The sequence below is a fragment of the Osmerus eperlanus genome, chromosome 12, assembly GCF_963692335.1.
Source record: "Osmerus eperlanus chromosome 12, fOsmEpe2.1, whole genome shotgun sequence".
Taxonomy (NCBI): Eukaryota; Metazoa; Chordata; class Actinopteri; order Osmeriformes; family Osmeridae; genus Osmerus; species Osmerus eperlanus.
The window spans coordinates 12,783,935-12,811,723 of record NC_085029.1 but is presented as its reverse complement, the minus strand read 5'-3'; the positions used below and the strand labels follow the sequence as shown (position 1 = coordinate 12,811,723).

At 49.2% G+C, this 27,789-nt stretch overlaps 2 protein-coding genes across 2 annotated transcripts in view; one reads left to right on the top strand and one right to left on the bottom strand.

Moving 5' to 3' along the window:
* Positions 1–27,789, bottom strand: part of rgs7b (regulator of G protein signaling 7b) — a 183,524-nt gene that overhangs the window by 26,861 nt on the left and 128,874 nt on the right. The gene's annotated exons all lie outside the window — the stretch shown is intronic.
* ryr2a (ryanodine receptor 2a (cardiac)) overlaps positions 1–27,789 on the top strand; it is an 89,480-nt gene that overhangs the window by 48,563 nt on the left and 13,128 nt on the right. The window contains 56 exon segments of the mRNA XM_062475381.1: positions 661–869; positions 1,101–1,438; positions 1,644–1,700; positions 1,702–1,732; positions 1,895–2,055; positions 2,160–2,319; positions 2,547–2,633; positions 3,292–3,518; positions 3,657–4,476; positions 4,607–4,807; positions 4,970–5,075; positions 5,319–5,462; positions 6,000–6,119; positions 6,235–6,388; positions 6,499–6,613; positions 6,973–7,105; positions 7,612–7,715; positions 8,081–8,216; positions 8,318–8,504; positions 9,090–9,201; positions 9,398–9,518; positions 9,706–9,875; positions 10,018–10,238; positions 10,424–10,514; positions 11,674–11,814; positions 12,138–12,301; positions 12,509–12,587; positions 12,761–12,850; positions 13,128–13,265; positions 13,393–13,470; positions 13,555–13,630; positions 14,079–14,202; positions 14,311–14,426; positions 14,553–14,617; positions 15,121–15,242; positions 15,765–15,814; positions 16,073–16,133; positions 16,328–16,566; positions 16,713–16,794; positions 16,982–17,112; positions 17,297–17,620; positions 17,776–18,016; positions 18,153–18,240; positions 18,722–18,814; positions 18,936–19,106; positions 19,257–19,316; positions 20,295–20,429; positions 20,661–20,773; positions 20,969–21,065; positions 21,805–21,911; positions 22,082–22,133; positions 22,303–22,353; positions 24,188–24,287; positions 24,904–24,983; positions 25,119–25,195; positions 25,790–25,863. Coding sequence (XP_062331365.1) covers positions 661–869; positions 1,101–1,438; positions 1,644–1,700; positions 1,702–1,732; positions 1,895–2,055; positions 2,160–2,319; positions 2,547–2,633; positions 3,292–3,518; positions 3,657–4,476; positions 4,607–4,807; positions 4,970–5,075; positions 5,319–5,462; positions 6,000–6,119; positions 6,235–6,388; positions 6,499–6,613; positions 6,973–7,105; positions 7,612–7,715; positions 8,081–8,216; positions 8,318–8,504; positions 9,090–9,201; positions 9,398–9,518; positions 9,706–9,875; positions 10,018–10,238; positions 10,424–10,514; positions 11,674–11,814; positions 12,138–12,301; positions 12,509–12,587; positions 12,761–12,850; positions 13,128–13,265; positions 13,393–13,470; positions 13,555–13,630; positions 14,079–14,202; positions 14,311–14,426; positions 14,553–14,617; positions 15,121–15,242; positions 15,765–15,814; positions 16,073–16,133; positions 16,328–16,566; positions 16,713–16,794; positions 16,982–17,112; positions 17,297–17,620; positions 17,776–18,016; positions 18,153–18,240; positions 18,722–18,814; positions 18,936–19,106; positions 19,257–19,316; positions 20,295–20,429; positions 20,661–20,773; positions 20,969–21,065; positions 21,805–21,911; positions 22,082–22,133; positions 22,303–22,353; positions 24,188–24,287; positions 24,904–24,983; positions 25,119–25,195; positions 25,790–25,863 — 7,824 coding nt within the window.

Genomic DNA, 27,789 nt, shown 5'->3' with positions numbered 1-27,789 from the left:
ACCATTTGTACTTCTCTAAACCTCCGTGACTATTAGTTCCACTGGCTTGCCTCCTGACACAGTATTTTAGCCAGACCAGAGGGGCCTGTGGCTGTGTACCACAAGTACAACACACACGCACACACCCACACAAACTGTCAAATACACAAACATTGCATGGTCAGAGGCTAGCTTAGAGGCAGGGCTAAGCAGACTAGCAGTGCTGTAAGAGTCGCACTGCTGATTGGGCACAAGCGCAATCCACAATCCCACAATCCACCTGGCCCGGTCTGATATGCTCCAACGGTAACAGACAGACACACAACCAGGAAGTGGGAAGTGGGACCATGTGATTAGATAGAGTTTATGACAGAGAGGGCGTTAATTAAATAGATGTGATACAGCTAATGAGCCAATTTGGAGTGTTTTATCAGGGTCATCAGCAGCCTGTCAAGTTGCAGGTGAAACAAGTGAACTTCAGAGCCATCTACTGGTCAGAGTAGGAGAACTCCAGAGGGGTTTTATTTTAGGAAAAACACAAGAATCAAGGTCAATACAAATGCACATCCATATTTTGACCTACCGTAACTGTCATGGTAACCATGGTAAGGTGATGACTGTGATGATGAAGATGATGGTGGTGATGATGATGATGATGATGTCCCTTACTCCCTTTCCCAGGTTTCATCCCAGTGTGCAGTCTGGGTGTGTGTCAGGTGGGCCGCATGAACTTTGGCAAGGATGTGAGCACGCTCAAATACTTCACCATATGCGGACTGCAGGAGGGCTACGAACCGTTTGCCGTCAACATGAACCGGGATCTGACCATGTGGCTCAGCAAGAGGCTGCCTCAGTTCATACCCGTACCACACAACCACGAACACATCGAGGTGAGACTGACCCAAAACAAACAAGATCATTAACACCTGCTGAACTACTCACCACTACCCATGACAGAGGGATTTTCAGGTTTCCAGCCAATCTTAGTTTTAAGTATGACAAGGGTTTGACGATGAATGAACACATATTCACATACAGAGGTACTCCCACCATGACCCCAACATGACCTCTTCCTGACCCTATGACTCATCCACCTTTTGTTACCTCCCTGTGGCTTAAAGGTCACAAGGATCGACGGCACCGTGGAGATCCCGCCGTGCCTCAAGGTCACCCAGAGGTCATTCGGCTCCCAGAACAGCAACACAGACATAGTGTTCTACCGCCTCAGCATGCCTATCGAGTGTGCCGAGGCCTTCGCCAAGTCGCCCGGCGGGACACTACCAGCCGACGGAGGCATCTTCTCTCCCAAGAAGGAGCTGGAGGACTTTGAAACGGTGTCTGACTTCGAGGTCCTGATGAAGTCGGCCCATGGTCACATGGGCTCCAACGGGCCGGAGAAGGACGAGTTCAACAATCACAAAGACTATGCCCAGGAGAAGCCCTCCAAACTGAAACAGAGGTAAGGAGACACACACCCAGTCTGGACTCAGAACTCTCCACAGCTATACCCCTGGGAGACTCCCTCCTTACCCCATGCCCAGGCATACATGACGTACTGTACTTTGCCCCAGTAAGATGTATTAACTGTGTGAATCCTAACCCTACTTGATGTTAGTAGTACACCTCGCACTAAGCCAGAAAGCATCTGTCCTTGGTCATGGCAGGTTCATGCTGAAGAGGACCAAGCCAGACAACAGCAGCACCTCCTCCACCCGGCTGTCTCGACTATGAGTACCTCATGCAGACTTCCACTGTGAGACGTGTTCATGCACACACACACACACACACACACACACACACACACACACACACACACACACACACATACACATACACGTACACGTACGGCATTAAAAGAATCCCACTCCCTACTTCTGACTGTGTATATTAACTGTGTGTGTGTGTGTCTCCCCAGTACTACTACTCTGTGCGCATCTTCCCGGGCCAGGAGCCGTCCAGTGTGTGGGTCGGCTGGGTCACTTCGGACTTCCACCAGCACGACACGGCTTTTGAGCTGGACAAGGTCCGCACTGTTACCGTTACCCTGGGAGACGAGAAGGGCAAAGTTCACGAGAGGTCAGTATGAGCTGGAGTGCTCCCCGCAGGGTTGGTCTGTCTGAATAACTCTCCGAATCATTGATAAAATAAAAAAAAAACCTTGTGTGTCCTCTCCTGTCCAGTATAAAGCGCAGTAACTGCTACATGGTGTGGGCAGGGGAGAGCACCAGTCCAGGGCAGGGCAGGAACAACAACGGCCTGGAGATCGGCTGTGTGGTGGACTCTGCTAACGGACTGCTCTCCTTCACTGCCAATGGCAAGGAGCTCAGTACCTACTACCAGGTGAAGTACACAGCACAGTCACCAGCAAGTAGCACAGTGGGTTAGAACAGGGCCTCACTGAAGGTGTCTCCCCCTCCCTCCCTCCCTCCCTCCCTCCCTCCCTCCCTCCCTCCGTCCCTCCCTCCCTCCCTCCCTCCCTCCCTCCCTCCCTCCCTCCCTCCCTCTCTCTCTTTCTTTCTCTGTCTCTCTGTCTCTCTCCCTCTCTCTCCCTCGCTCTCCCTCTCCAGGTGGAGCCCAGTACCAAGCTGTTTCCTGCTGTGTTCGCTCAGGCCACCAGCCCTAACATCTTTCAGTTTGAACTGGGACGCATGAAGGTGAGGATCCACTCCCACACAAACACACCCAGATGGTGACAGAATAGAGCCACAGCTTTCTAGGCCAGCCTCAGAGTACGGGAGGTGTTGGAGGAACAGAGAACGAGGAGGACCTCGCACCAACTGAAGAGACGAGCTGTTTGCCTCACTCCCCTTTTCCACTGGTCTCACGTACTGAAAAGCTGCACTGAAAGCTACTCTCTTACTGTCTTCCTGTCTGGGACTATCTGCTTGTCTGTTGAGGGAGAAATGGAAGGATTTACCATTGGCATAAATTAATCGTCAAGTCTTACTTTACGTTACCTTATAGATGGCATACATTATAAATGTTTTACATTATCCAATCTATTGATATCTACTTACTACTACATTGATTTATATTGATTCTAGTGTTGCAGTGTTTCCCAATCTTTGCCTTGCTTTGACCAGGAGGGAAGCTGTCAGCACCATAGTGTATATCTCATCATTTCCAAGGACTGCCCTTTGTACTCTTCACCTTGCTTTTCTGAAACCAGCTATTGTTTCCCATGTCTGTGTTTTCTCTGTGTTCTCTATAAAAACCAACTCTCTGACCTTCATCCCTCAGACAGAATTTGCAGCAAAATGCCTTGCCCTCTCTCTCTATACCAGCTCAGTATATCTGTGTCTGTGCTGCCAGAACGTGATGCCCTTGTCGGCAGGGCTGTTTAAGAGTGAGAGGAAGAATGCCACCCCCCAGTGCCCCCCCAGGCTGCACATCCAGTTCCTGACCCCCGTCCTCTGGAGCCGCGTCCCCAACCACTTCCTGAAGGTGGAGGTGTCGCGCGTCAACGACCGTCACGGCTGGCTGGTGCAGTGTTCCGAGCCGCTCCAGTTCATGTCCCTGCACATCCCCGAGGAGAACAGGTACGCTGCTCGCTCCGGCCTTGTGTTTCACTCATCGGTCCGTCGACGGAAAAGATGGGGGCTGCGTCTCGTGGACACGTTTGCCTGCCCGCACTGAAATGCGCTCGCGTTTACGTGTGTGTGTGTGTGTGTGTCCAGGTCGGTGGACATCTTGGAGCTGACGGAGCAGAAGGAGCTGCTGAAGTTCCACTACCACACCCTGCGCCTCTACTCGGCCGTGTGCGCCCTGGGCAACAACCGCGTGGCCCACGCCCTCTGCAGCCACGTGGACGAGGCTCAGCTCCTGTACGCCATCGACAACAAGTACATGCCTGGCCTGCTGCGGACGGGCTACTACGATCTGCTCATCGACATCCACCTCAGCACCTACGCCACGGCCCGGCTCATGATGAACAACGAGTACATCGTGCCCATGACGGACGAGACCAAGAGCATCACGCTGTTCCCGGACGAGAAGAAGAAGCACGGCCTCCCGGGTATCGGCCTCAGCACCTCGCTGCGGCCCAGGATGCACTTCTCCTCGCCGAGCTTCCTGTGCGGGGCGGCGGGCTCGGGAGGGGGCGGGGGCGGGGACTGTTTCCAGAACAGCCCCGAGTTTCCGTTGGACATCCTGAAGACGAAGACGATCGAGATGCTGACGGAGGCGGTGAGGGAGGGCAGCCTGCACGTCCGGGATCCCATAGGGGGCAGCACTGAGTTCCTGTTTGTCCCGCTCATTAAACTGTTCTACACGCTCCTCATCATGGGCGTGTTCCACAACGGGGACCTGAAGAACATCCTGCAGCTGATAGAACCCAGCGTGTTCTCCGAAGGGGGTGACGGGCCCCCGGAGAAGCCTGAGAAGGAGGGCAGCAAGGTGGAGGCGCGGGGGGAGGGGGTCGGGGGGGAGGATGGGGGGATCAAGGTGCCCAAGGAGGGCCTTCTGCAGATGAAGCTACCAGAGCCTGTCAAACTCCAGGTAGGAAAGTCTTCTCACGTACTGCAGCGCAGTCACACTTGAGTTCACTAATGACCTCCCTCCTCACCAGTGTGTGTGTGTGTGTGTGTGTGTGTGTGTGTTGGTGTGCCGGATGTGCGTGTGTCTCCAGATGTGCCACCTGCTCCAGTACCTGTGTGACTGTCAGGTGAGGCATCGCATCGAGGCGGTGGTGGCATTCTCTGACGACTTTGTGGCCCATCTCCAGGACAACCAGCGTTTCCGCTACAACGAGGTCATGCAGGCTCTCAACATGTCTGCCGCCCTGACCGCCCGCAAGACCAAAGAGTTCAGATCCCCCCCACAGGAACAGGTACAGCAGGAAGGGAACCTTGACAGAGGAGAGCAGGGGAGGGAGGATAGGAGAGGAAAAGGTAGGGAGGGGGCAGGGTGAGAGAGGGAGAGAGGTTAGAGAGGAGTTTATCATGCAGCTGTACTGAAACTGAATTTTTTTTTTTCATGCTCCTCCCTGTAGATCAACATGCTGCTGAACTTTAAGGAGGAGAAGCAGGAGTGTCCATGTCCAGAAGACATCAGAGAACAGCTACTGGACTTCCATGAAGACCTCATGATTCACTGTGGTAATGCTGGTCCAGCCGATTTCCAGCCATCTCCTTGATGGTGACTCGAGTCACTTCATGACTGCGCATCATCTCCTCATTATCCTTTCAGTAATCAACTGCACACATCCTAATTAAATCAACTTCATTATATTTGATGATCTGGTCACCAAAGGAGACCCTCCCACATATACACACGCACACACACACTCGCTTCTCCTCAGGAGGTAACTCTGTGTCCTGTGTGTGTGTTGTGTTGCGCAGGTATAGAGATGGATGATGACCGGGCGAGCGAAAGCGACAGTGACTTCACCATCCGGGGCCGACTGATCTCCCTCGTGGAGAAGGTGGCCTACTTGAGGAGGAAAATGTCCGACCTGCCCAAGAAAAAACAAGCCAAGAAGCCCAGTAAGCCCGTCCTTCCCTCCTGTCTTCCTGTGGGAGAGGCTGGGAGCAGGGAGCAACACAGCAGAATACACTGACCTCATTATGACAACAGTGTCCTCGACACAGTACACCTAGTTCTAGTGTTCTTGTTTTTTTTCACACTCGGAACACTGTAATTCAATAATTCAGTTTTCGGATGACTATTCCATTTCACTTGAGCCTTTTTCAACATTGTTTTCCTCATGAGTAGCTCACAACCTGTCACCTTAAGGAACAAGCACAACCTGTCACCTTAAGGAACAAGCACAACCTGCCACCTTAAGGAACAAGCACAACCTGCCACCTTAAGGAACAAGCACAACCTGCCACCTTAAGGAACAAGCACAACCTGCCACCTTAAGGAACAAGCACAACCTGCCACCTTAAGGAACAAGCACAAGCAAAACAAGCTCCCCAGTAGATGTGCCACATGTGTGTGTGTCTGTGTGTGTGTTTGCGTGAGTGTGTATGTGTGTGAATGTGTTTGTGACGGGTCGTACATGTGTGTGTGTCCTCCAGGTACCCTCCAGCAGCTCATCTCAGAGACCATGGTACGCTGGGCGCAGGAGTCTGTCATCGAGGATCCAGAGCTGGTCAGAGCCATGTTTGTCCTGCTGCATCGCCAGTACGATGGCATTGGTACGCTCAGATACGAAACAAGCTCACCCAACCCTGCAGAGGGTATACCATGTAAAGCTTGGGCTAGCTGTGTTTAGAAGACCAAACTGTCCTAACCTTGGCTGAACCTCTCCAGGTGGCCAGGTGAGGGCGCTGCCCAAGACCTACACCATCAACTCAGTGTCAGTGGAGGACACCATCAAGCTGCTGGTGTCTCTGGGCCAGATCAGGTCCCTGCTGTCTGTCCGCATGGGTCGAGAGGAGGAGAAGCTCATGATCAGGGGCCTGGGGTGAGGAGAGAACTAAACACAGACACGCCTGCTGTTTACTGCAGACCCCAGGTCTGCTTGGGTATAAGCAACCAAGAGGGCGGTGTATAAGCCAGTGTGTTTCTCCTCAGTGACATCATGAACAACAAGGTGTTCTACCAGCACCCTAACCTGATGAGGGCCCTAGGAATGCACGAGACGGTCATGGAGGTCATGGTCAATGTGCTCAGTGGAGGAGAGTCCAAGGTAACAAACTCATAAACGAGCTAACTGACTAACTACCAACTTGAACTAAGCAACTAACCAACCCATTATCTGACAGCCATTCACATACTAAATCACTTATTTACTCCTTAGTTACACTGTTGTACTACTGTGTAATACATTTGGCATTTGTATGGGATATGTTTGCCGCCATTTTAGATCTAATTGACTTGAGTTAAGCTGTCTTTGATGTATAAACTTGTTAGAAACAGTGACTAGCATTCTACCTCTCATCCTTTTCATGAGGGCCTCAGTGCAACCGTCTGTGTGTGATGTGTGACAGCCACGTAACCCTGACACAACCAGTAATAGTGTGCGAATTCTCTATCACTTCTGTTAAGGAAATCACATTTCCTAAGATGGTGGCCAACTGCTGTCGTTTTCTTTGCTACTTCTGTCGCATCAGTAGACAAAACCAAAAAGCCATGTTCGACCACCTCAGTTACCTGCTGGAAAACAGCAGTGTCGGCCTCGGTAAGCGCATGTTTCCATTGGGTTTTTATTGTTTTTGTATTTCACTGTGATGAGATCTTCGGTACTTTGACGTCTATTAGACCTTTACTGGCAGTTGAGCTCACCCTAGAATATAAGTGTCTTCTATCATTCTGCAGGCACAGAGACAGTGCATTACATTGGTACACAGAGCATAAACTATGGTGTGATCTTTATTTACGCCTGCAGCTGTGTGGTGATGCATGCAGTTCTAAAGTCAGTCGAGGGTTCCTGATTATTCTGTATCTCTGTGTTTCCTGCACGTCTCCTCATCCATCTTCTCATCCCTCTTTCCCATCCTCAACCTTCCAACTCTGCTGCCCTCTACATCTCCTACTCCTTTCCTCCCTATTCTTCTCTCCTTTCCTCTCCCCTCTTCTGCATGCCGCCCCCCCCCCCCCCCCCATCGCCTTTGCCCTCTGCTCCCCTCCACTCCCTCTCCTCCTTTCCTGGCCCCCTCCTCTCCCTTGGCCCCCTCCTCCTCCTAGCCTCCCCCTCCATGCGAGGTTCGACCCCCCTGGATGTAGCTGCAGCATCAGTGATGGATAACAATGAGCTGGCTCTGGCCCTCAGGGAGCCTGACCTGGAGAAGGTACTGTAGCTCTCTCTCACTCTCTCTCTTTTTTACGCTATTCTTCTTTCTCTCTCTGTCCCTCCCACTCTCTCTCACTCTCCCTCCTTCTCTCTTTAATTCCCTCTCACCCCTCCTCTCTCTCCTTTTCTTAGCCCTCCTCCTCCTACCTCTGCCCAACAGAACTAACTTTATTCAGGCCAGCCAGTACTCTGTATAAACCCTTGTTGTATTTATAGACTGACTCCCAGAGAGCTGCCTCGTACAGTATGTATGCAGCTGCTCACCTGACAAGCTGAAGTATCCTGTCAAATGAACTTTACCCTGACTGGCAGACATTAGAATTACCCTGGTCTTACCCCCCCCCCCCCCCCCCCCTCCCCCAGGTGGTTCAGTACCTCGCAGGGTGTGGACTGCAGAGCTGTGTCATGCTGGTTTCCAAGGGCTACCCTGACATCGGCTGGAACCCTGTGGAGGGTGAACGCTACCTGGACTTCCTGCGCTTCGCTGTCTTCTGCAACGGTCCTTGTTTTCACACTAGCCTTTGTCCTTTGCTCCCATAATGCTTTGCAGCTCAACATTGCCCATCTGAGATACTGAACTGTTTCCTTCTGTCCAATCAGGTGAGAGCGTGGAGGAGAACGCCAACGTGGTAGTGAGGCTGCTGATTCGCCGGCCAGAGTGCTTCGGCCCCGCGCTACGTGGTGAGGGCGGCAACGGTCTGCTGGCGGCCATGATGGAAGCCATCAAGATTTCGGAGGATCCCAGTCGAGATGGACCCTCCCCCACCTCAGAAGCCAGCAGGACACTGTAGGTGACATAGAAGCTTCATTGTTGTACAAACTTCTAATTTCTCATTGGCTAATCTTCCGCCCACCATTCATCGGATTATTTTTTCCTCAGTTCTGTGGAACTTCTCAAACTTTCTCATTCGAATGTGTGTTCAGGGAATAAATTGGGAACATGTAAGTCTCTCTCTCCCTGTTTGTCCTTCCCTCCTTCTGCTCTCATTCTCTCTCATTAACTGGCTTCTGTCTCCCTCCACCTCCCTTTCTCTCTTTCCCCTATCCCCCTTTCTCTCCTCTCCTCTATTGCCAAAAAGGTGGCTCATTACTCTCCAGCGCTCTCGTTCTGTCATGCTCTGCCAAGTGTTGCATAACTGCTTCTGCCTTTCCTGCACAGTGTGTTTGAGGGAGACATTACAATACATCATATCCCCTCAGAACATGACAAAGGCTCAGTCCCTGGAATACACTTACTGCACACCAGCAACAGGAAAGGCCGAGCCTGTAGACAGAGATAGCAGGAATTATCCATGCCTGTTTCTGCATAGTTTACGTATGTGTGTGTGTGTGGTGTAAATGATGGTGTAATTATGTGTGTGTTCCCTCACAGCAGCGACATGGTGGAGGATGAGGAGGATGACACCATCCACACCGGCAACGCCATCATGACCTTCTATGCTGCTCTCATCGACCTGCTGGGACGCTGTGCTCCGGAGATGCATGTGAGACACAAGACTAGCGCCTCCTACTGGTGGTGGTGGTGGTGGTGGGGAGGTCTGTAGACCAGTATAGGGGACAAGGAAGAGCTAACAACACTCATTTTGCAACAGTAGGAAATGTGGATGGCTGTTTCCACGTGTGGTACAATGTGGCTGTTTCCAGTAGGGAGGTTTTGATGTATGTGTGTGTTGTCACCAGTTGATCCACGCAGGGAAGGGCGAGGCCATCCGTATCCGAGCCATCCTGCGTTCCCTCATCCCCATCGAGGACCTGGAGGGGGTGATCAGTATCCCCTTCCCCATGCCCACCCTCGCCAAAGGTGGGGTTGTCACACCGCCACACAGGGAACAGTGGACTGGTTGTTTTGACGAGCACATACTGTACAAGATGATGCCGTTTTCTAAATGAATCTGGTTATTCTCTGTATCCATACCATAGTGAACCACAGTTCGACTGATAAGTGTGTTTGTTTGTTTGCGCGCGTGTGTGTGTGTGTGTCGTCTCAGACGGATCGGTGGTGGAGCCAGACATGTCGGCAGGGTTCTGTCCGGACCACAAGGCAGCCATGGTTCTGTTCCTGGACCGGGTCTACGGTATTGAGGACCAGAACTTCCTGCTCCACCTTCTGGAGGTGGGCTTCCTGCCAGACCTGAGAGCAGCAGCCTCCCTGGACACGGTGAGGAGGAGGAGGGGCGTGAGAGGCAGGGGGAGAGAGAGAGAGGATCTGCACATCCATGTTCATCTTGAACATGGATGTGCAGTGTGGATCTCAGTGTGGATCTTGGCTGTATGACTAACCGGGTATTCTCCCCCCCCAGGCGGCCCTCAGTGCCACAGACATGGCCCTGGCCCTCAACAGGTACCTGTGCACGGCCGTGCTCCCCCTCCTCACCAAGTGTGCCCCGCTGTTCGCCGGGACGGAGCCCTTCGCCTCGCTTATCGACTCCCTCCTCCACACCGTGTACCGGCTGTCTAAAGGCTGCTGCCTCACCAAGGCGCAGAGGGACGCCATCGAGGAGTGTCTGCTCGCCGTCTGCGGGTGAGAAACAGCTCCTCGGTCTGGTCTTTTATTAAACCTCTGTCCGGATCCAACCATCCAATCCCATGCTGCTTGCTGAAATGTCATTAACTCTTAATCGGTTTAGCCCGATCCTTTAGGGCTGGTCAGTGGGTTTGTTATTCAGTGCAGGTAATGTTGTTGTCGTCGTTTTTGTCTACCTGTAGTAAACTGAGGCCGTCGATGATGCAGCACCTGCTCAGGCGCCTGGTGTTTGATGTTCCTCTCCTCAACGAGCACACCAAGATGCCTCTCAAGGTGGTGTAGGAGCACACCCTGCACCTACACCCTGCACCTACACCCTGCACCTACACCCTGCACCTACACCCTGCACCTACCCCCTACAGCTACACCCTGCACCTACACCCTACAGCTACACCCTGCACCTACACCCTGCACCTACACCCTGCACCTACACCCTGCAGCTACACCCTGCACCTACACCCTGCAGCTACACCCTGCACCTACACCCTGCAGCTACACCCTGCACCTACACCCTGCACCTACACCCTGCACCTACACCCTGCAGCTACACCCTGCACCTACACCCTGCAGCTACACCCTGCACCTACACCCTGCACCTACCCCCTACAGCTACACCCTGCACCTACCCCCTACAGCTACACCCTGCACCTACACCCTGCACCTACCCCCTACAGCTACACCCTGCACCTACCCCCTACAGCTACACCCTGCACCTACACCCTGCACCTACACCCTACAGCTACACCCTGCACCTACACCCTACAGCTACACCCTGCACCTACACCCTGCACCTACCCCCTACAGCTACACCCTGCACCTACCCCCTACAGCTACACCCTGCACCTACACCCTACAGCTACACCCTGCACCTACACCCTGCACCTACACCCTGCAGCTACACCCTGCACCTACACCCTGCAGCTACACCCTGCACCTACACCCTGCACCTACCCCCTACAGCTACACCCTGCACCTACCCCCTACAGCTACACCCTGCACCTACCCCCTACAGCTACACCCTGCACCTACACCCTACAGCTACACCCTGCACCTACACCCTGCACCTACACCCTGCAGCTACACCCTACACCCTGCACCTACACCCTGCACCTACCCCCTGCACCTACCCCCTGCACCTACACCCTACACCCTGCACCTACACCTTGGATCTACACACTGTAACACACAATAACATACCATGCAGCTATATACTGACTATAACCATAAATATGACACACAGCGGACTCAACAAGTTACCTCTCAAGGAGACACTGTAACACACAGGGAGTCCCAGCTTCACATACACAGTCCTTCACCTCTGGTGATCTATGAGTTGTTCACTTGAAGATGATTCTGTATATCGATGGTGGAAACGTTCTTCAGTTTCCACTGATCAGTGTCGGCTATGCTGAACTCTGTCTCCTCCATCCAGCTGCTGACCAATCACTATGAGCGTTGTTGGAAGTACTACTGTCTGACGGGGGGGTGGGGCAGCTTCGGAGCCTCGTCAGACGAGGAACTCCACCTCTCCAGGAAGCTGTTCTGGGGAATCTTTGACGCCCTTTCACGCAAGGTAAACCAATCAATTAACACATCAATCAATCAGTTGTACAACTTTATTGATATGGGTACCGTAGGTTTACATTTTGACATTGGCACAAAAAGGATATTGATTGTATACAGCAGCCTGACCGCTACAGTAGACTAGCAGGTGAATCTGGCATGACTATAGTACTTCCTAGTGGCTCTTAGTTTTTCATTCCTGCATTTGTGTGTGTATGTTTGTGTGTATATTTGTCTGTGTGTCTGCCTCTGTGTGTGCCTGTGTTTTGTGTGTGTGTTTGTGTGTTTGTATCTGTATGTCTGTGTGTGTGTGTGTGTGTTGGCTCCCTCCAGGGGTACGACCAGGAGCTGTTCAAGCTGGCCCTGCCCTGTCTGAGTGCTGTTGCCGGGGCGTTGCCCCCTGACTACATGGAGTCTACCTACGTAGCCATGATGGAGAAGCAGTCGTCCATGGACGCCGAGGGCAACTTCAACCCTCAACCAGCAGACACCGCTAAGTAAGACCTGGAAACACTCTTAAATGCTAGATAAGGTCATGACTTGCCAACAGGGCTTTTCTGAGCGATAACAACAGTCGAACCCCTGTTACTGTAGCATAAGGATACCTCCTTCTGTTTGGTAGGGGCTAAACCTTTTGTTTCGATGTGATTAGCAGGGTACTATTACTGCTAACATTCTCTGTGATTTGTACTTCTCTACACCAGTGTGAACGTCCCGGAAAAACTGGACTATTTCATCAACAAATATGCCGAACACTCCCATGAGAAGTGGTCCATGGACAAGGTGGATTTACACTTATAATAATACAATTGTATTTCATCCAGTGGTTAGATAAATAGTTAAATGAGATAGTTAAAACAAAGACAAAGTGATACTGTAATGCAGCCATACAGGAATCTGCTGTTAGCATGTACATGGCTTGTACCCATACTCCTCTCCTCCTCTCTCCCTCCTAGTTTGCTATCGGATGGGTGCATGGAGAGCAGCAGTGTGAGGCGTCCAAAAGCCACCCTCTCCTCAAGCCCTTCAAAGGCCTGTCTGAGAAGGTCAGACCTCAGGGGATGACTGTACAGAACAGTGACTACAGTGCACTACATGTCATAACTACTAGGGATTCGTGTACATAAGTGTTGGTTTAGTTAGTTTAGGTGAAGTTTCAGTGTTAATATTCCTCATGTCAAGCGAGAACCAGGGCTGAGACTTAGTTTGGTCATTATGGATGACATCGCTTGTTGGAACTCTGTTCATCCACCCGTCCATCCATGCCTCCCTCCTCCCTTCCCTCAATCCCTCCTTCCTTCTGTTGTTCCTCCCCTGCTGTAGGATAAGGAGGTGTACCGCTGGCCCATCAAGGAGTCTCTGAAGACCATGCTATCTTGGGGCTGGAGCATAGAGAGGACCAGGGAGGGTGACCCTGCCAGCCTGCACAACAGGACCCGACGCATCTCACAGGCCAGTCAGGTAGATACAAAGCACACGCTCATACACATACTGTACATACACATGGAATTATACGCACACAACATTATATACACAAACACACACACACTGACAGAGTACTGAAATAAAGAAACTCTTCTTTGTCCAGTTGTCGACAGAAGGAGCACCTGGATTTATCCCTAGACCCATCGATATGAGCAATGTGACTCTGTCTCGAGACCTACACGTGAGTTAGAAGTACTCCTACTCAATGTTCACTCTGCTGTACTGCAGTGGCCAAATTCTTGCACTCACTTTTCTTGTCTTTTAGTCGATGGCGGAACTGCTTGCAGAGAATTACCACAATATTTGGGCCAAAAAGAAGAAATTTGAGCTTGAAGCTAAAGGTTAGTACAGTTTTAGTACAACCTCTGTCCAAGAATAAACCAGGGCCATTATCCACCTGAAAGAACATTTGAAAGCGTGAGGTGTGAAAATGGTTGCTGTCTGTCTCCTGTGTTCTTGTGCCTTCTGGGTAGATCTGAAAGGCAGGAAAGTATTGTTGACTGATGAAGGTAAATCTGATTAACTCCTGCTGCTAGCCTTGCTGCTGTTGGCAATAGCTATTAGCTTAGCGTCATTGCTAGTACTAGGCCTTCAGAGACCTTGTTGATTCCAAACCCCACAGTAAGCTGCAATGCAGAACATCAACTCCTGACTGAAGTTTGCAATCGCTAAATGTTTTCTGATTCTGCCTTGGGGACTACTGTAGGTCCTGTGAGCGTTGAAGTCTGACAGTAACCACCAGCAGATGGCAGTGTTTCACAATCTCTCCCTGACTTGTGTCTCGTTAAGGTGGAGGAAGCCATCCTCTGCTGGTGCCATATGACACGCTCACTGCCAAAGAGAAATCCAAAGACAGAGAAAAAGCACAAGAGACACTCAAATTCCTGCAAATCAATGGATACAGTGTATCTAGGTAAGGAATGTGTGTAGTGAGTGTGTGTTCGTATGTGTTCGTATGTGTGTGTGTGTGTGTGTGTGTGTGTGTCCATAGTGTTTCCCCAGACATGGTTTCTCTGTGCAGGTGTGTGAAGGAGCAGGAGTTGGACACCCCTTCTATAGAGAAGCATTTTGCCTACACCTTCCTCCAACAGCTCATCACCTATGTAGACCAAGCTCACGAGCACATGCTGGAGTTTGGTGAGGGCCGTCACACACATCCAGTCTGGAATATTCAACCGACTTCTCTTTAGGTGTGTGAGTGTGGGTTATGAGTGTCTGTTTGCGTGCTCGTGTTTCTGAAGCCCTCTGTCTCTCTCGTTTCAGATGTTGGAACACGACCTAAAGGAGAGAAGGTTCCCCACGAACAACAGATCAAGTTTTTTGGAAAGGTCCGTTTGTCTGTCTGTCCGACTAGCTGTCTGGCTTGGTGTCTGGGGTTCTCGTCGTCTGTCTATCTCTACCCTTCTCTCTCTGGTATATTTTTAAGTTGTTGTGCCAGGGCCAGGGATGGGATCTGGAAGCCACGGCTTTTGATCTGCTAAGCACATTGCTCCCCAGTTACGGAGACGTCGTCAGACCTGCAGCTTCCTGTAAACAAACATCAAACAGTGCTCCTATTAACACTCTAATGCAATAGCCGTGGACCCCTGTTGTGCTGAGGGCTGATGTACATCACCTCACGTCACCACAATAATTGCCACTGACTCATTCAGATCAATACAGGGAGAAACAGAAATGGGAAATAGGGGGCCCAATTATGCGCCGTTACAAAGAGGACAGTCATTAACTATGGAGCAGGAGATGCGCTCAGGGCAAGGTGTCTTTTGGGAATAGAGGGTTAGGTTTGTTGTTTTTGGTTGAAGAACTGTGTCTGCTGTCTTCATTAACACAGGTTGTCCTGCCACTGGTCGACCAGTACTTCAAGAACCACCGCCTCTACTTCCTGTCAACAGCCATCCGACCAATCAGCAGTGGGGGCCACGCCTCCAATAAAGAGAAGGAGATGGTGACCAGGTGAGGAGTACCACCAGATCGGTGGATGTGTCTCGATTGTGTAAACTGGCCTACTTGCCATGTCTCCTCCTGTTTGCAATAATAGAGGTGATCAGGGACAAATGTAGCTGGATGTTGTCAGTCTTCCTGGGTCTTTAGATCAGTGTATGCAAGAGAGAGGAGATGAGCTAAGTTGTTTGCATTAGAGTAGGAATATTTCCTCAAGGGTCTTATTTCAAAAACGTGGATTTCATGCTACTAACCCAGGATGTCCTTGTAATTTAAATTCAGACAGTTTATAAATCTTCACAAACACATGCACGCAGACACACACACACACGCTCAAACACAAACAAACATACACTTCTAACGTTGCTCAGTATTTTATACCACTCTGTGTTCCTGTCTTTCAAGTTGTCCTCCCTTGATCACTCACATCTGCTCTGTTTCCTTTCTGTTTATCTACTTTTTCCTTTCACTCTAATTCGTTCATCTCTTTCCCCCCCTCCGCTTATCCTTCTCTACCCTTCTTTTCTTCTTCAGTCTGTTCTGCAAACTGGGAGTTCTTGTCAGACATAGGATATCCTTGTTTGGTAAGGAGAGACAGCAGAGCTGTCACGTGTGTGTGTGTGTTGGGTTTTCTGCTCTGCTCTTTTCCTGACATACTTGTACTCAGGAAAAGATAATCTGACTGTCCGGTTCATTTGGGATTCCGTTTGGCGTCTTGTGTTTGTTTTTCTACAAGAGCATGTGTGTGTTGCGTGGTGTGGCATGTGATATTCACCGCCCAGACTGCAGAGACTGCTCTCTGCTACAGTACCACACTCACTGTTCCTCTGGCGCATCCACAGGAAATGATGCCATCTCCATTGTCAACTGTCTTCACATACTGGGACAAACCCTGGATGCCAGGTATGTTACCTCACTTTCACGTGGGTGTGTTCCACAAGTCATAAATACATATACAGTATATGTGTGTTTGTAGATAAATGGATGGATTCATCTTATTTTAAGGCTAATCTTGGAGTGAACTACATATATAAAACAATCCTCTGCTGCACTATGTGTATGCTATGTGTTTGTGTGTGTGTGTGTGACTCCACCAGGACGGTAATGAAGACGGGTCTGGAAACGGTGAAGGCGGCCCTGAGGGCGTTCTTTGACAACGCTGCCGAGGACCTGGAGAAGACCCTGGAGAACCTGCGTCAGGGCCAGTTCACACACACACGCACCCAGCCCCGCGGAGTCACGCAGATCATCAACTACACCACCTTCGCCCTGCTGCCCGTCCTCTCCTCCCTCTTCGAACACATCGGCCAGAACCTGTTCGGAGAAGACCTCATATGTGAGAACCTTCAAATGACACCTTCATGTGCCTACAAACCATGCAGAGGCATGTTGGCTACAGAGATGATGTACTAAGTGATGGGATGTTTGTGGTTGTTTATATTGTACTGTTCTGACCTGTTGTGCCATATGTGTTGTTCTCAGTGGATGACATCCAGGTGTCGTGCTACCGCATCCTAAACAGCCTGTACTCTCTGGGCACCAACAAGAGTATCTACGTGGAGAGGTACTGCCTTGCCCCCTGCTGTCCAGTGCATGTTGGTATGGGTTGGCGGTTGTGGACAGCGTTGATCTGTATTGCTCTATTTCTGTCTCTCTGTCTTTTCTCTCTCTCTCTACCTCTCCCACGTTCTCTCCCTCTCTCTCTCCTACTTTCTCCCTCTCTCTTTCTTGTCCACCCCGTCCTCCTGCAGACAGCGTCCGGCGATGGGGGAGTGTCTGGCGGCGTTCTCGGCAGCTTTCCCTGTGGCTTTCCTGGAGCCTCACCTCAACAAGTTCAACAGCTACTCCATCTACAACACCAAGGGGGCCAGAGAAAGGACTGGTATAACAGACTCCTTTTTCACCATACTACCATTTTAGCCTTTCAATGTCGTTCACAAGGGAACAGAAAGCAATTTTTGTCATGATTCTAGTCAAAATAAACAGTACTAACATGAATTCTCTCTTTTTTCTCCTTTTCATCCTCCCTCTCTTTTTTCCTCCCCCTCCCCGGACTCCTTCCCCAGCCCTAGGGCTCCCCTCCCAGGTTGAGGAAGCCTGTCCGGCCATCCCCTCTCTGGAGAAGTCCCTGGAAGAGATCATGGATCTGGCCGAGTCTGGGATGCGCTACACCCACATGCCCCACGTCATGGAGGTGGTCCTGCCCATGCTGTGCAGCTACATGTCCCACTGGTGGGAGCACGGACCCGAGAACCACCCGGCCGAACGGGCCGACAGCTGCTGCACCTCGCTCACCTCCGACCACATGAACACCCTGCTGGGGAACATCCTGAAGATCATCTACAACAACCTGGGAATCGACGAGGGCGCCTGGATGAAACGACTGGCTGGTAGGGAGGGCAGCCCCGGGCAATACTCAGCTATAAGACACAGTTAACCTTGACTGAGCCAAGCATGGTATTGAAAACATGTTGTGGCCAAGGTTCTATGCTTAAACTGGACAATTCCTAACTGCCAATCTCTGCCTTCTAACCCTGCCCTCTAGTGTTCTCCCAGCCAATCATCAGCAAGGCCAATGCCCAGCTGTTGAAGACCCATTTTCTGCCTCTAATGGAGAAGCTAAAGAAGAAGGCTGCCACCGTCCTATTGGACGAGGAGCACATGAAGGCTGAGGGGCGGGGGGAGATGTCAGAGGCGGAGCTTCTGATCCTGGATGAGTTCACCATATTGATCAGAGACCTTTACGCCTTCTACCCGCTCCTGATACGATTCGTCGACTACAACAGGTACTGTACAGGGAACTACCACACTTATAAATATACAGTATAAAGTACACAGATAACTATCACTCTGTACATTGCCAAGAGATAAGTTGACCGGTGTTCTGTGGTTGGTGCTGATCATGTTGTTGATGTTTGTTAGAGCCAAGTGGCTGAAGGAGCCTAACGCTGAGGCGGAGGAGCTGTTCCGTATGGTGGCGGAGGTCTTCATCTTCTGGGCCAAGTCACATGTAAGTCAGGCAGACAAGACACCTTCCGGTCGAGAGGACCAAGGAACTTCAGAGGAGACTCGGGCTCAGATAGAATACACCCGATGAAGGGCCTGCAGTGCTCTGTCTGACATATCCGTTTCGAATGAAGTCCTTGGCGGCAAGAGCTGGCTGACTGCTATTTATGTGATCCCTGCTTTGGTGTGGGCCTGTGCTCTGAAGCCAGTGACAACACCGTGCATCTCTCTCTCTCTCTCTCTCTCTCTCTCTCTCTCTCTCTCTCTCTCTCTCTCTCTCTCTCTCTCTCTCTCTCTCTCTCTCTCTCTCTCTCTCTCTCTCTCTCTCTCTCTCTCTCTCTCTCTCTCTCTCTCTCTCTCTCTCTCTCTCTCTCTCTCTCTCTCTCTCTCTCTCTCTCTCTCTCTCTCTCTCTCTCTCTCTCTCTCTCTCTCTCTCTCTCTCTTCCGGAGCTGAACCACTGAAATCTCTCATTCGTCCCTCGCAGAACTTCAAACGGGAGGAGCAAAATTTTGTGGTGCAGAACGAGATCAACAACATGTCCTTCCTCATTACTGACACCAAGTCTAAGATGGCCAAGGTACGTGGCTTGATAGTGTAGTCTGCTTGATCAGGATTGAGGAAAAGTTTGACTTTGTAAAATGAAATTTGATAACATGTCATCACGTGTGTTTTCGTGTGTGTGTATGTGTGTTGAACAGGGTGCTGTATCAGACCAGGAGAGGAAGAAGATGAAGAGGAAGGGCGACCGCTACTCCATGCAGACCAGCCTGATCGTGGCCACACTCAAACGCCTGCTTCCTGTCGGCCTTAACATCTGTGCCCCGGGTGACCAGGAGCTGATTGCCCTCGCCAAGAACCGCTTCACTCAGGTGACCCCCTGCTGACACACTGAGCATTTTTTTTTTTTTATATAAATGGCTTTAAATGACTGTCTCTTGATGTGTTCTGGCTCCTTGGTTGGGGAGATGAAGGGTGGGAGGTTCTTCTCCCAGCTGATCTGGAGTTGTTGTTCCCCACAGAAAGACACAGAGGACGAGGTACGGGAGATCATAAGGAACAACCTGCATCTACAGGGCAAGGTGAGAATACACTCAAGTTTAGACCTGTAGACCTCATAGACCAGGTGAAACCATCATACTCATTCATACTCATTCATACTCATCCCCCCGACCTCTCACTGACAAACCTGCCTTCTAACAATGTTGGAACTCAACCAGATGTTTCCTTTGTAGCTATTAGCCACTCTGTCAAATCAGATGGCTGTGGGCGAATGCTATAAATAGATACTCCCCCCCCCCAAAAAAAGACAAAACAAAAAACCCTCAGCATGTCCCTTTCATTAACCAGCATGCCCCCCCCCCACCCTCTTACTTTTTCTCCCACTCTTTCTTCTTTCTGTCTGTCCATCTGCATCCATCCATTCTGCATGTGCTCCAATCCCCACCGCACCACCACCAGTACCGAGTGTTCCACTTCAAAAAGCTGGTCAAGAAGCTCATCATAGTCTTGAAGTGGATGAAGTCACGCCAGTCCAAACCCTCGGGCTCCGAGATGCCCGGCGGGCACAAACGCATGCCTCCCCTCCGCAAACGCTCCGCCACCTTGGACACAATCCATCGTCTTCCCAGGGTGCCCCTGGCAGCCATTAAGAAGGCAGCGTCCGTGGACCATGCAAAGCATCATGGGCACCACGGACATGCCAAACCTCTCGCCAGACCAGCGGACGCCCTGGCCTCTGCTAAGCTTAGAGAGAGCCAGCTGGCAGGGCAGGGCCTGTTTGGGTGTACCACTGTGTTGGTGGGTACTGTCACCACTGTAAACAGTGGCTGTGTTCATAAATCCACTGATGTCATGTCAGTACTTAGGCTAAATGGCAAGTCCCTTCTTTGTGGTAGTTATAAATACATGAGCGTTCTAGAGTTCTAAAGTCTTAGATCATCTCTCATGTTGGTGACTTAAGAGTTTTCGTCAATGTTTTGTGTCTGTGTGTATGTGCCTACATCTCTCCGCTTGTGTGTGGTTGTTCTGTGTGTGGGCCTGTGTTTGTGTGACCACAGCTGGAGGATCCAGCCATCCGCTGGCAGATGGCCCTTTACAGGGACCTGCCTAACAGGAGCGAAGACACATCTGACCCAGAGAAGACTGTGGAGAGAGTTCTGGACATCGCACATGTCCTATTCCATCTGGACCAGGTGAGTGTGTAGCAGAGGTGCTTCCAAACCAAGTGTTGTTGAAGAAGAAGAATGTGGGTGATCATTGAATTTGCTTGGAATTTGAATATCAATTTGGCTCAGGAGTGGAAAGTTGCAAGCCCAACGCTAAGTCATTTAAAACAATGGTCACTTAAGTTTCCAACCTCAGAAAAATACCTCAGTTGTATTTTTTGCCTTGAGCAGTTATAGTTTGTTTGCCTCTCACTGCAGGTGGAACATCCGCAGAGGAGCAAGAAGGCTGTGTGGCACAAACTGCTGTCCAAACAGAGGAAGAGAGCTGTGGTGGCCTGCTTCAGGATGGCCCCTCTCTATAACTTACCCAGGTACCACACACCCATTCACAAACAGACAACAGTACACACAGAGGGACACACACAAGAATACACACACACATACAAAACATTCACACAGGCACACCTGTACACACACTAAACACATGCACACACACAACACAAACACCTCACATACTGACCCTCTCTCTCTCTCTCTCCCCCCCCCCCCCCCCCCCCCCCCCCCAGGCACCGGGCAGTGAACCTGTTCCTGCAGGGCTATGAGAAGTCATGGATAGAGGCTGAGGAGCACTACTTTGAAGATAAGCTCATAGAAGACTTAGCTGTGAGTTCCCTCCGCTCCCTCACACACAGCAATAATACAGAGTTATGCAGAAAATAATTTCTGCGTTCAAGTAAGGTTCTTCAAAAGGGCAGATTTGAAATCAGATCGGAAAAGGAAAATACAAACTAGTGAGGAGCAAAAAATGGAGGAGTCAAACCCGACAGATGTTGACATTTAGTTGAAGCAGTCTATTTCCCCCTGCATATAAACCATGTGTGAGTTGTGGGCCGTCTCTTGGTATTCAAGGCACAGATGCTGTTGCAACTGCTGTTGCAATTATGGCCTGAATTGATGAGCTGAATCCCATTACAGTTTGTTGTGGAGAAATTTTCTGCGGAAAGGGCGACAGGAAGGTCCATTGTTACCTTTTCATTTAGTCATTTAGCAGACGCTCTTATCCATAGCGACTTACAGTAAGTACAGGGACATTCCCCCGAGGCAAGTAGGGTGAAGTGCCTTGCCCAAGGACACAACGTCAGTTGGCATGACCGGGAATCGAACTGGCAACCTTCGGATTACTAGCCCGACTCCCTCACCGCTCAGCCAACTGACTCATTGTTAGGCATACAAATGTCTGTGGATCCGGGCGGGACCTGGGAGAACTGCACAACATGACAGGAGATGACAGGAGAAAGGCTACAGGCTGGTGGACAAGACTGTTACCCCAAAACAACACTTCATTTGAATAGTAACATGCTTTTTTAATACTTCGACATTGTGTGTGTATGTGTGTCTTCAGAAACCTGGTGAGGAGGAGCCACCGGAGGAGGAGGAGGGCTTGAAGAGGATCGACCCGCTGCACCAGCTCATCCAGCTGTTCAGCAGAACCGCCCTCACAGAGAAATGGTGGGTGCACAACCACACCCACAGAGGGTACTTAGAACCACACACACAACATAAATGGTACACATAAACACACCTATAACAGGGGGTTTTCGAGTCCTGTAATGTTAGGACGGATGGCAGGACTGGTGCTCATCGTGTTTTCATTGGGTTTTTCTTCCTGTGTGTTGCAGTAAACTGGAAGAAGACATCCTCTACATGGCCTATGCTGACATTATGGCGAAGGTACCAGCTATCCGTATCAACCTATTTAACCAATCAGTTGGAGAGAACTGTATATTTTGCTTGAATTGTTTATACAACTGTGTCAGTTAGAAAGCAATACTATTCCATGACCTTTTACCAATTCTGGTTGGTTTATAGAGGGTCTCCCTTTGTCTATCCCTCAATCTAGAGTTGCCATGACGAAGAGGATGAAGATGGAGAGGAGGTGAAGAGCTTTGAAGTAGGTGTCCTCTATCTCTTTACCCGCTGAACCACCATTTTACCTTAGTCCATCACTGGCACATTTTAAAGATGAACCAGTTCTTTTAAAATGTGGCTTTTTTTTTTCTTTTTTTTTGGTCATGGCTTCCGATGAACAATGCAGTGCGATGAGATTGCATGACTTGAGTCTCCTTGACAATAATACGATTTCTCACCTCTCCAGAGTCTGGATGTGTTACTTGTTTCTGTGAAGGACACTTATACACCATATTAATCACATTTAATCACATTTCTCATTAGTAACCTGAACTAACACCTCCTTATAAGTATTTGCATTCGTCCTCTTCTCAGATAACATTGTTCACTGTTCACACTTATCTGGTTGTGCTCTTGACCAGTGTTTCTCAACTGCCATTGTTCAAGTTAATTAAAAGTGTATCTTATTAATAATGATTATTATCTAGGTCTTTAAGACTGATTTATCCTTGAAGATGGTGTTGGTTAGCTTACACAGTCAGAGTTACTTAATGGACCTGAGAATCACTAGTGTTCATAACACCCCTTTGTCAGCTGACATCCCAACACAAAGGAGTCGTTATTAACAGGAAGTAAGTGGTATCCAGGTTTGGAGCAGATCATCTCATGCAATATTCTACATACATAGTGATAAACATGCACTACTACACTGCAGCGACATATAGGTTCTTATACCACATACAGAAACAATGGAGTATATGTATAATATGTTGTCGGTTGATTGAGTGCAGGCCTACAAATAAGGCCGACACTCTCCTGCATGGCTTTCCAGGAGCAAGTCTGCTCAAGATGCACCCCATTCTTTCCCTTCTTTCCTACCCTTTCTTTCTTTTTCTTCTGCCTCCTGTTCTTTTCAATCTATTTTCTGGTGTGTTGACAGTAGCAGTCGTCCTCACTGCACCGTGAAATGATGACATTTTGTTTCCGCAGCGTGATATTATCAAAGGTTTGAGCAACAAAATTGCCAACAAGGAGGAGAAATCTCTGGTAAACGAAGCTCAAAGTCTCTGTGGGTCGCATCCGATTTCCTTTTTTAATGTTTTGGTGTTTCTTTCTTTGAGCGGTTCCCTCATCCGTTCAATTCCTTCATCACGTCTTTCTCTCACCCTGGGTTTTCTTTCACACACGTAACGATGTGAAAAAAAAACGAGCTACAGGTGCGGCCATCCTTTTCCTTTCTCTGGGCTCTTCCATCTCTTCCTTGTGTTTCTTCTTCATAGCTCAGATGGAAAGCGGGAAGCAGCAAAGCCGGGCGCCACAGCGCCCCCTGCTGCTGGCTGTCAGTTGTGCCTGTGTTGCTGATGTCGCGTGTTCACTGCTGGCGGCTGTAGTTGTAGCTGTGTTTGAGTGGGAGGCCTGGGGGACATGACACTGACCCTCTCTGAACCATGTCTCATGTCCCCTGGGGCTCAGCTTACTTCACACTAACCTCACTGTTATTAATACACACAGTCACACACTGTCACCCGCACACTTTCACATCCACACACCAACACACGCACACACACTCTCACACAGGTATCACCTACTCTCATAGAGCCATCAGGACTCCAGGGTATACCCTGATACATACATATAACATAGTCTGCCTAGCCATCTCAATCTCAGCATTGAAAGTTATATAAAGCGACTCCCTTTCATAGAAAGCACCAGTTGTAACATCCTTAAAACAGACTCTTTCCTGAGACCCATGGATCCATAGACCCATATACCCAGTCTGGCATGCGAGTCCCTCCTAGCCCTATGAGAGCCTGGTTGTCCCAGCTGTAGGAGGCTCGGCTGCAGCCTCTCACGTCTGCACCCTCCCCGGTCTGCAGGAGAAAGAGATGGAGAAGCAAAAGCTGCTTTACCAGCAGGCCCGGCTGCATGACCGCGGGGCTGCAGAGATGGTGCTGCAGACCATCAGCGCCAGCAAAGGTAGGATCAGGATGACCGCTACACTCACTCACTCACTCAATGATTGAAGGTGGATGCCTTTTTTGGGTTCACAAGCAAATGTAGGTAAGTTGTAAGTGGAATACATTAGAACAGGTCCCAGCGAACATCTACTGTATACACCTGTTGTTGGTCTTGAAGAAAGATCACGATACTAGTTAAGAGTGTCTAAGATAGACAGGACATAGGCAGGGCTCGCAACTAACTTTTTTCCTCACTGTCCCAGTACCGTCCCGAAGTAAAAAGGTTTCTAAAGGTTTGAAAAAGGTTTTACAAAAAACGAAAAAAAAACAAACAATAGGTTTGCATCATTGATGAGTACTTGATGAGGATGCTACTAAACTCTACTGTATTCTATGCATTTTATATTGTTATGGTATATCGTCCCGCAGTTGTCCCAAAGTCTGTGTTGAACTGTCCCAGACATCTTTTTCATCGTCCCCAGGACGATGAGACGCCGTTAATTTCGAGCCCTGGACATGGGTCATTGTCTACAGTGCAGCTTCTCTAAGAGGCCTTTTGTGAGCCTCTTGGCTCTAGTGGGCCAGTTGTGGGCTAGTCCTCTGCTCATCTCTGTCTGTCTGTCTGTCTGCTCCAGGTGAAATGGGACCCATGGTGGCCTCCACCCTGAAGCTGGGCATAGCTGTCCTCAATGGAGGAAACTCCACTGTCCAGCAGGTACTTCTCTTACATGACGGCCACGATCTTCTCTCCTAAGAAATTAGGCTCTGATTGCATATTATACATATGATGAGTGATGTGATTTCTGTTTTCTGTTTTCACAATGGTTACATGTGTAATTTCTGCTGATAGAAAATGTTGGACTATCTGAAAGACAAGAAGGATGTTGGCTTCTTCCAGAGTCTGGCAGGTCTGATGCAGTCATGCAGGTACTGGCCTAAGTCCACCGTTTTTTCCTCAAGCTCTTCTTCTCCTTTTCTCCCTGTGAAACACCTCCCATCCTCTCACACTTCTCTCCCTGTGAAACACCTCCATCCTCTCACACTTCTCTCCTTGTGAAACACCTCCATCCTCTCACACTTCTCTCCCTGTGAAACACCTCCATCCTCTCACACTTCTCTCCCTGTGAAACACCTCCACCCTCTCACACTTCTCTCCCTGTGAAACACCTCCATCCTCTCACACTTCTCTCCTTGTGAACACCTCCATCCTCTCACACTTCTCTCCCTGTGAAACACCTCCATCCTCTCACACTTCTCTCCCTGTGAAACACCTCCATCCTCTCACACTTCTCTCCTTGTGAACACCTCCATCCTCTCACACTTCTCTCCCTGTGAAACACCTCCTTCCTCTCACACTTCTCTCCCTGTGAAACACCTCCCATCCTCTCACACTTCTCTCCCTGTGAAACACCTCCATCCTCTCACACTTCTCTCCTTGTGAACACCTCCATCCTCTCCTTGATTGGGCTGTGCCCATGTGTTGATGTTCCGCTTTGACTGGCGTCTCTGTCTCTCTTGCAGTGTTCTGGACCTGAATGCTTTTGAGAGACAGAACAAGGCTGAAGGGCTGGGCATGGTGACAGAAGAGGGATCAGGTACGCTTCACCGAGTTGCCTGTCTCTTACGATCACTCCACTGAGTGCAGAATCACTCTCCGCCTTCTTACTAAAGAAGGCTAGTTGTTTCATAGACATGTTCCTGTGCAAAAATTGTGAGAGTCTGAGTCTAAGGAAAGTCTGAGTACTTGGCATACTGTAGGAATGTGTCAGGAACAATCAATGTATTGCAGAATAGTCCATTTAACAGTATTAAAAAAGTAAATGACTCGTAAGTCCTTAACGTATAGCTCTGTCCGTTCATCATGATCTTTCTTCTTTTGTCCAGTTGTTTGTCATTATATTGGTTGAACACGAGTTCAGCTGGATTACTCAATTATTCAAGTGGAAATACAATGGTCACTTGGTTCTGTGTTGTCTACATCCATGATCAGTTATGATTTCCTAACATACAACTCAGATGTGTCCATGTGCCTATGATTTAATTACTACCCCTCTATGTATGTCTATGAGTGTTACAACTAAATATTTAGTTTTATTGTCCTAATCCTCACATTTTTCAAATGTGAATCAAAGTTATCCAACACAATCAGAGATAACTGTCCAGATGATGGGACATCCCGATAATGGGAATTGGACAGTGAAGGGAAATAGACTTGTGTTTTCATGAACTGAATGTTTTCTCTAGGGGTACTTTGACAAAAAAGGTTTTTCTCACACATACTCATGACAAAAAGTACACGCAAAGGCAACATGGAACAATCCACAGAAACACAAACTTATTCAAATTGACCTTTGCTGTGCTTATTGTCCCTGGTTTATAAGGATTTCTTTTCTCAGCAAGTCATACATTCATTTGAAACACAAATATGTTCATTGATCGTTTATATTCTAGTAGTTTTTGATCTCCTCATTCATTCTGTCTTAACTGATATTTAAACTGCAGAGATTTATATTTTTTCATCGTTTTTTCTGAACTTTTTTGTCAACAATACCCTTTGATAGATTTTTTACAACTCCTGCTACGTTTATTAAACTTCTTCTGCACCCTTATCTAACTGGTAGTAATATATTTCTGGGTGAAAACTTCAACTTTGGTATAACAAACATACTGAAACTCTTCTGGAATCTGTTTGACTTTTGGCTGTTCTTTTTTCTTTCTTTCCTTTCCTTACCTTTCCTTTTTTCTTTTGGGTTTTCTGTACTGTCTTCCCCTCCTCAGTCATCACTCATGAACGTGGTAATTATGACTCCTGGCATTTTTCTGTCATGATTGGCCAATCGGTCAGTCTTGGTCCGTTAGTTCTGTGTCAGTTCTGTTCAGCTCCTGAGTCACCTCCCCACTACCAAACCCAGCCCCTTTTTTCACTGTATAGCTGCTACTCCGTCTCAATGTACCTTAGCATGAAGCTAACTACCCGTCCTGTAGTTGGTTCTGTATCTGTCCTCTACTACCTGTAGCTACCACCGAAGAGCCCCACAGCTAGCTGTCTGTTAGCCATGGAGCCCCCACTGTTACTACTAATCCCTAACCCTCTCAGGATTTGCACAGTATCTGGCACATCTACGTAAATGTTAGCTAATGCTAGCTGCTAGTTGTGAGCTGGACTGAAGTGGTGGTCTCTGCTCTTGAAATATAGTTGGCTGGTTGGTGTTGGTGTTGTCGACATGGAGATTGTGTTGTTGTTGGTGGTGTACAGTTGTGTACTCTTCTCTCTGTTAGTCTAGTGTCTGACTGTGGTGCATTTTGGACTTGGCGGCTTCCTTACTGTATCTATGGCTGTGCTGATCTGTGCTAGCGGAGGGCTACTGGCCCAGAGGCCGCTATGTTCCCCACTTCCCCACCCTCCTCTCAACTGGCCCAGCAGTTGACTGTGTTCTGTGGTGTATCAGTGTGGCCTTACTTATCCTATGTTGTTGTTGTGTTGTGTACTTAAGTTCTTTTTTTCCGTTTGTGAAAAAAGT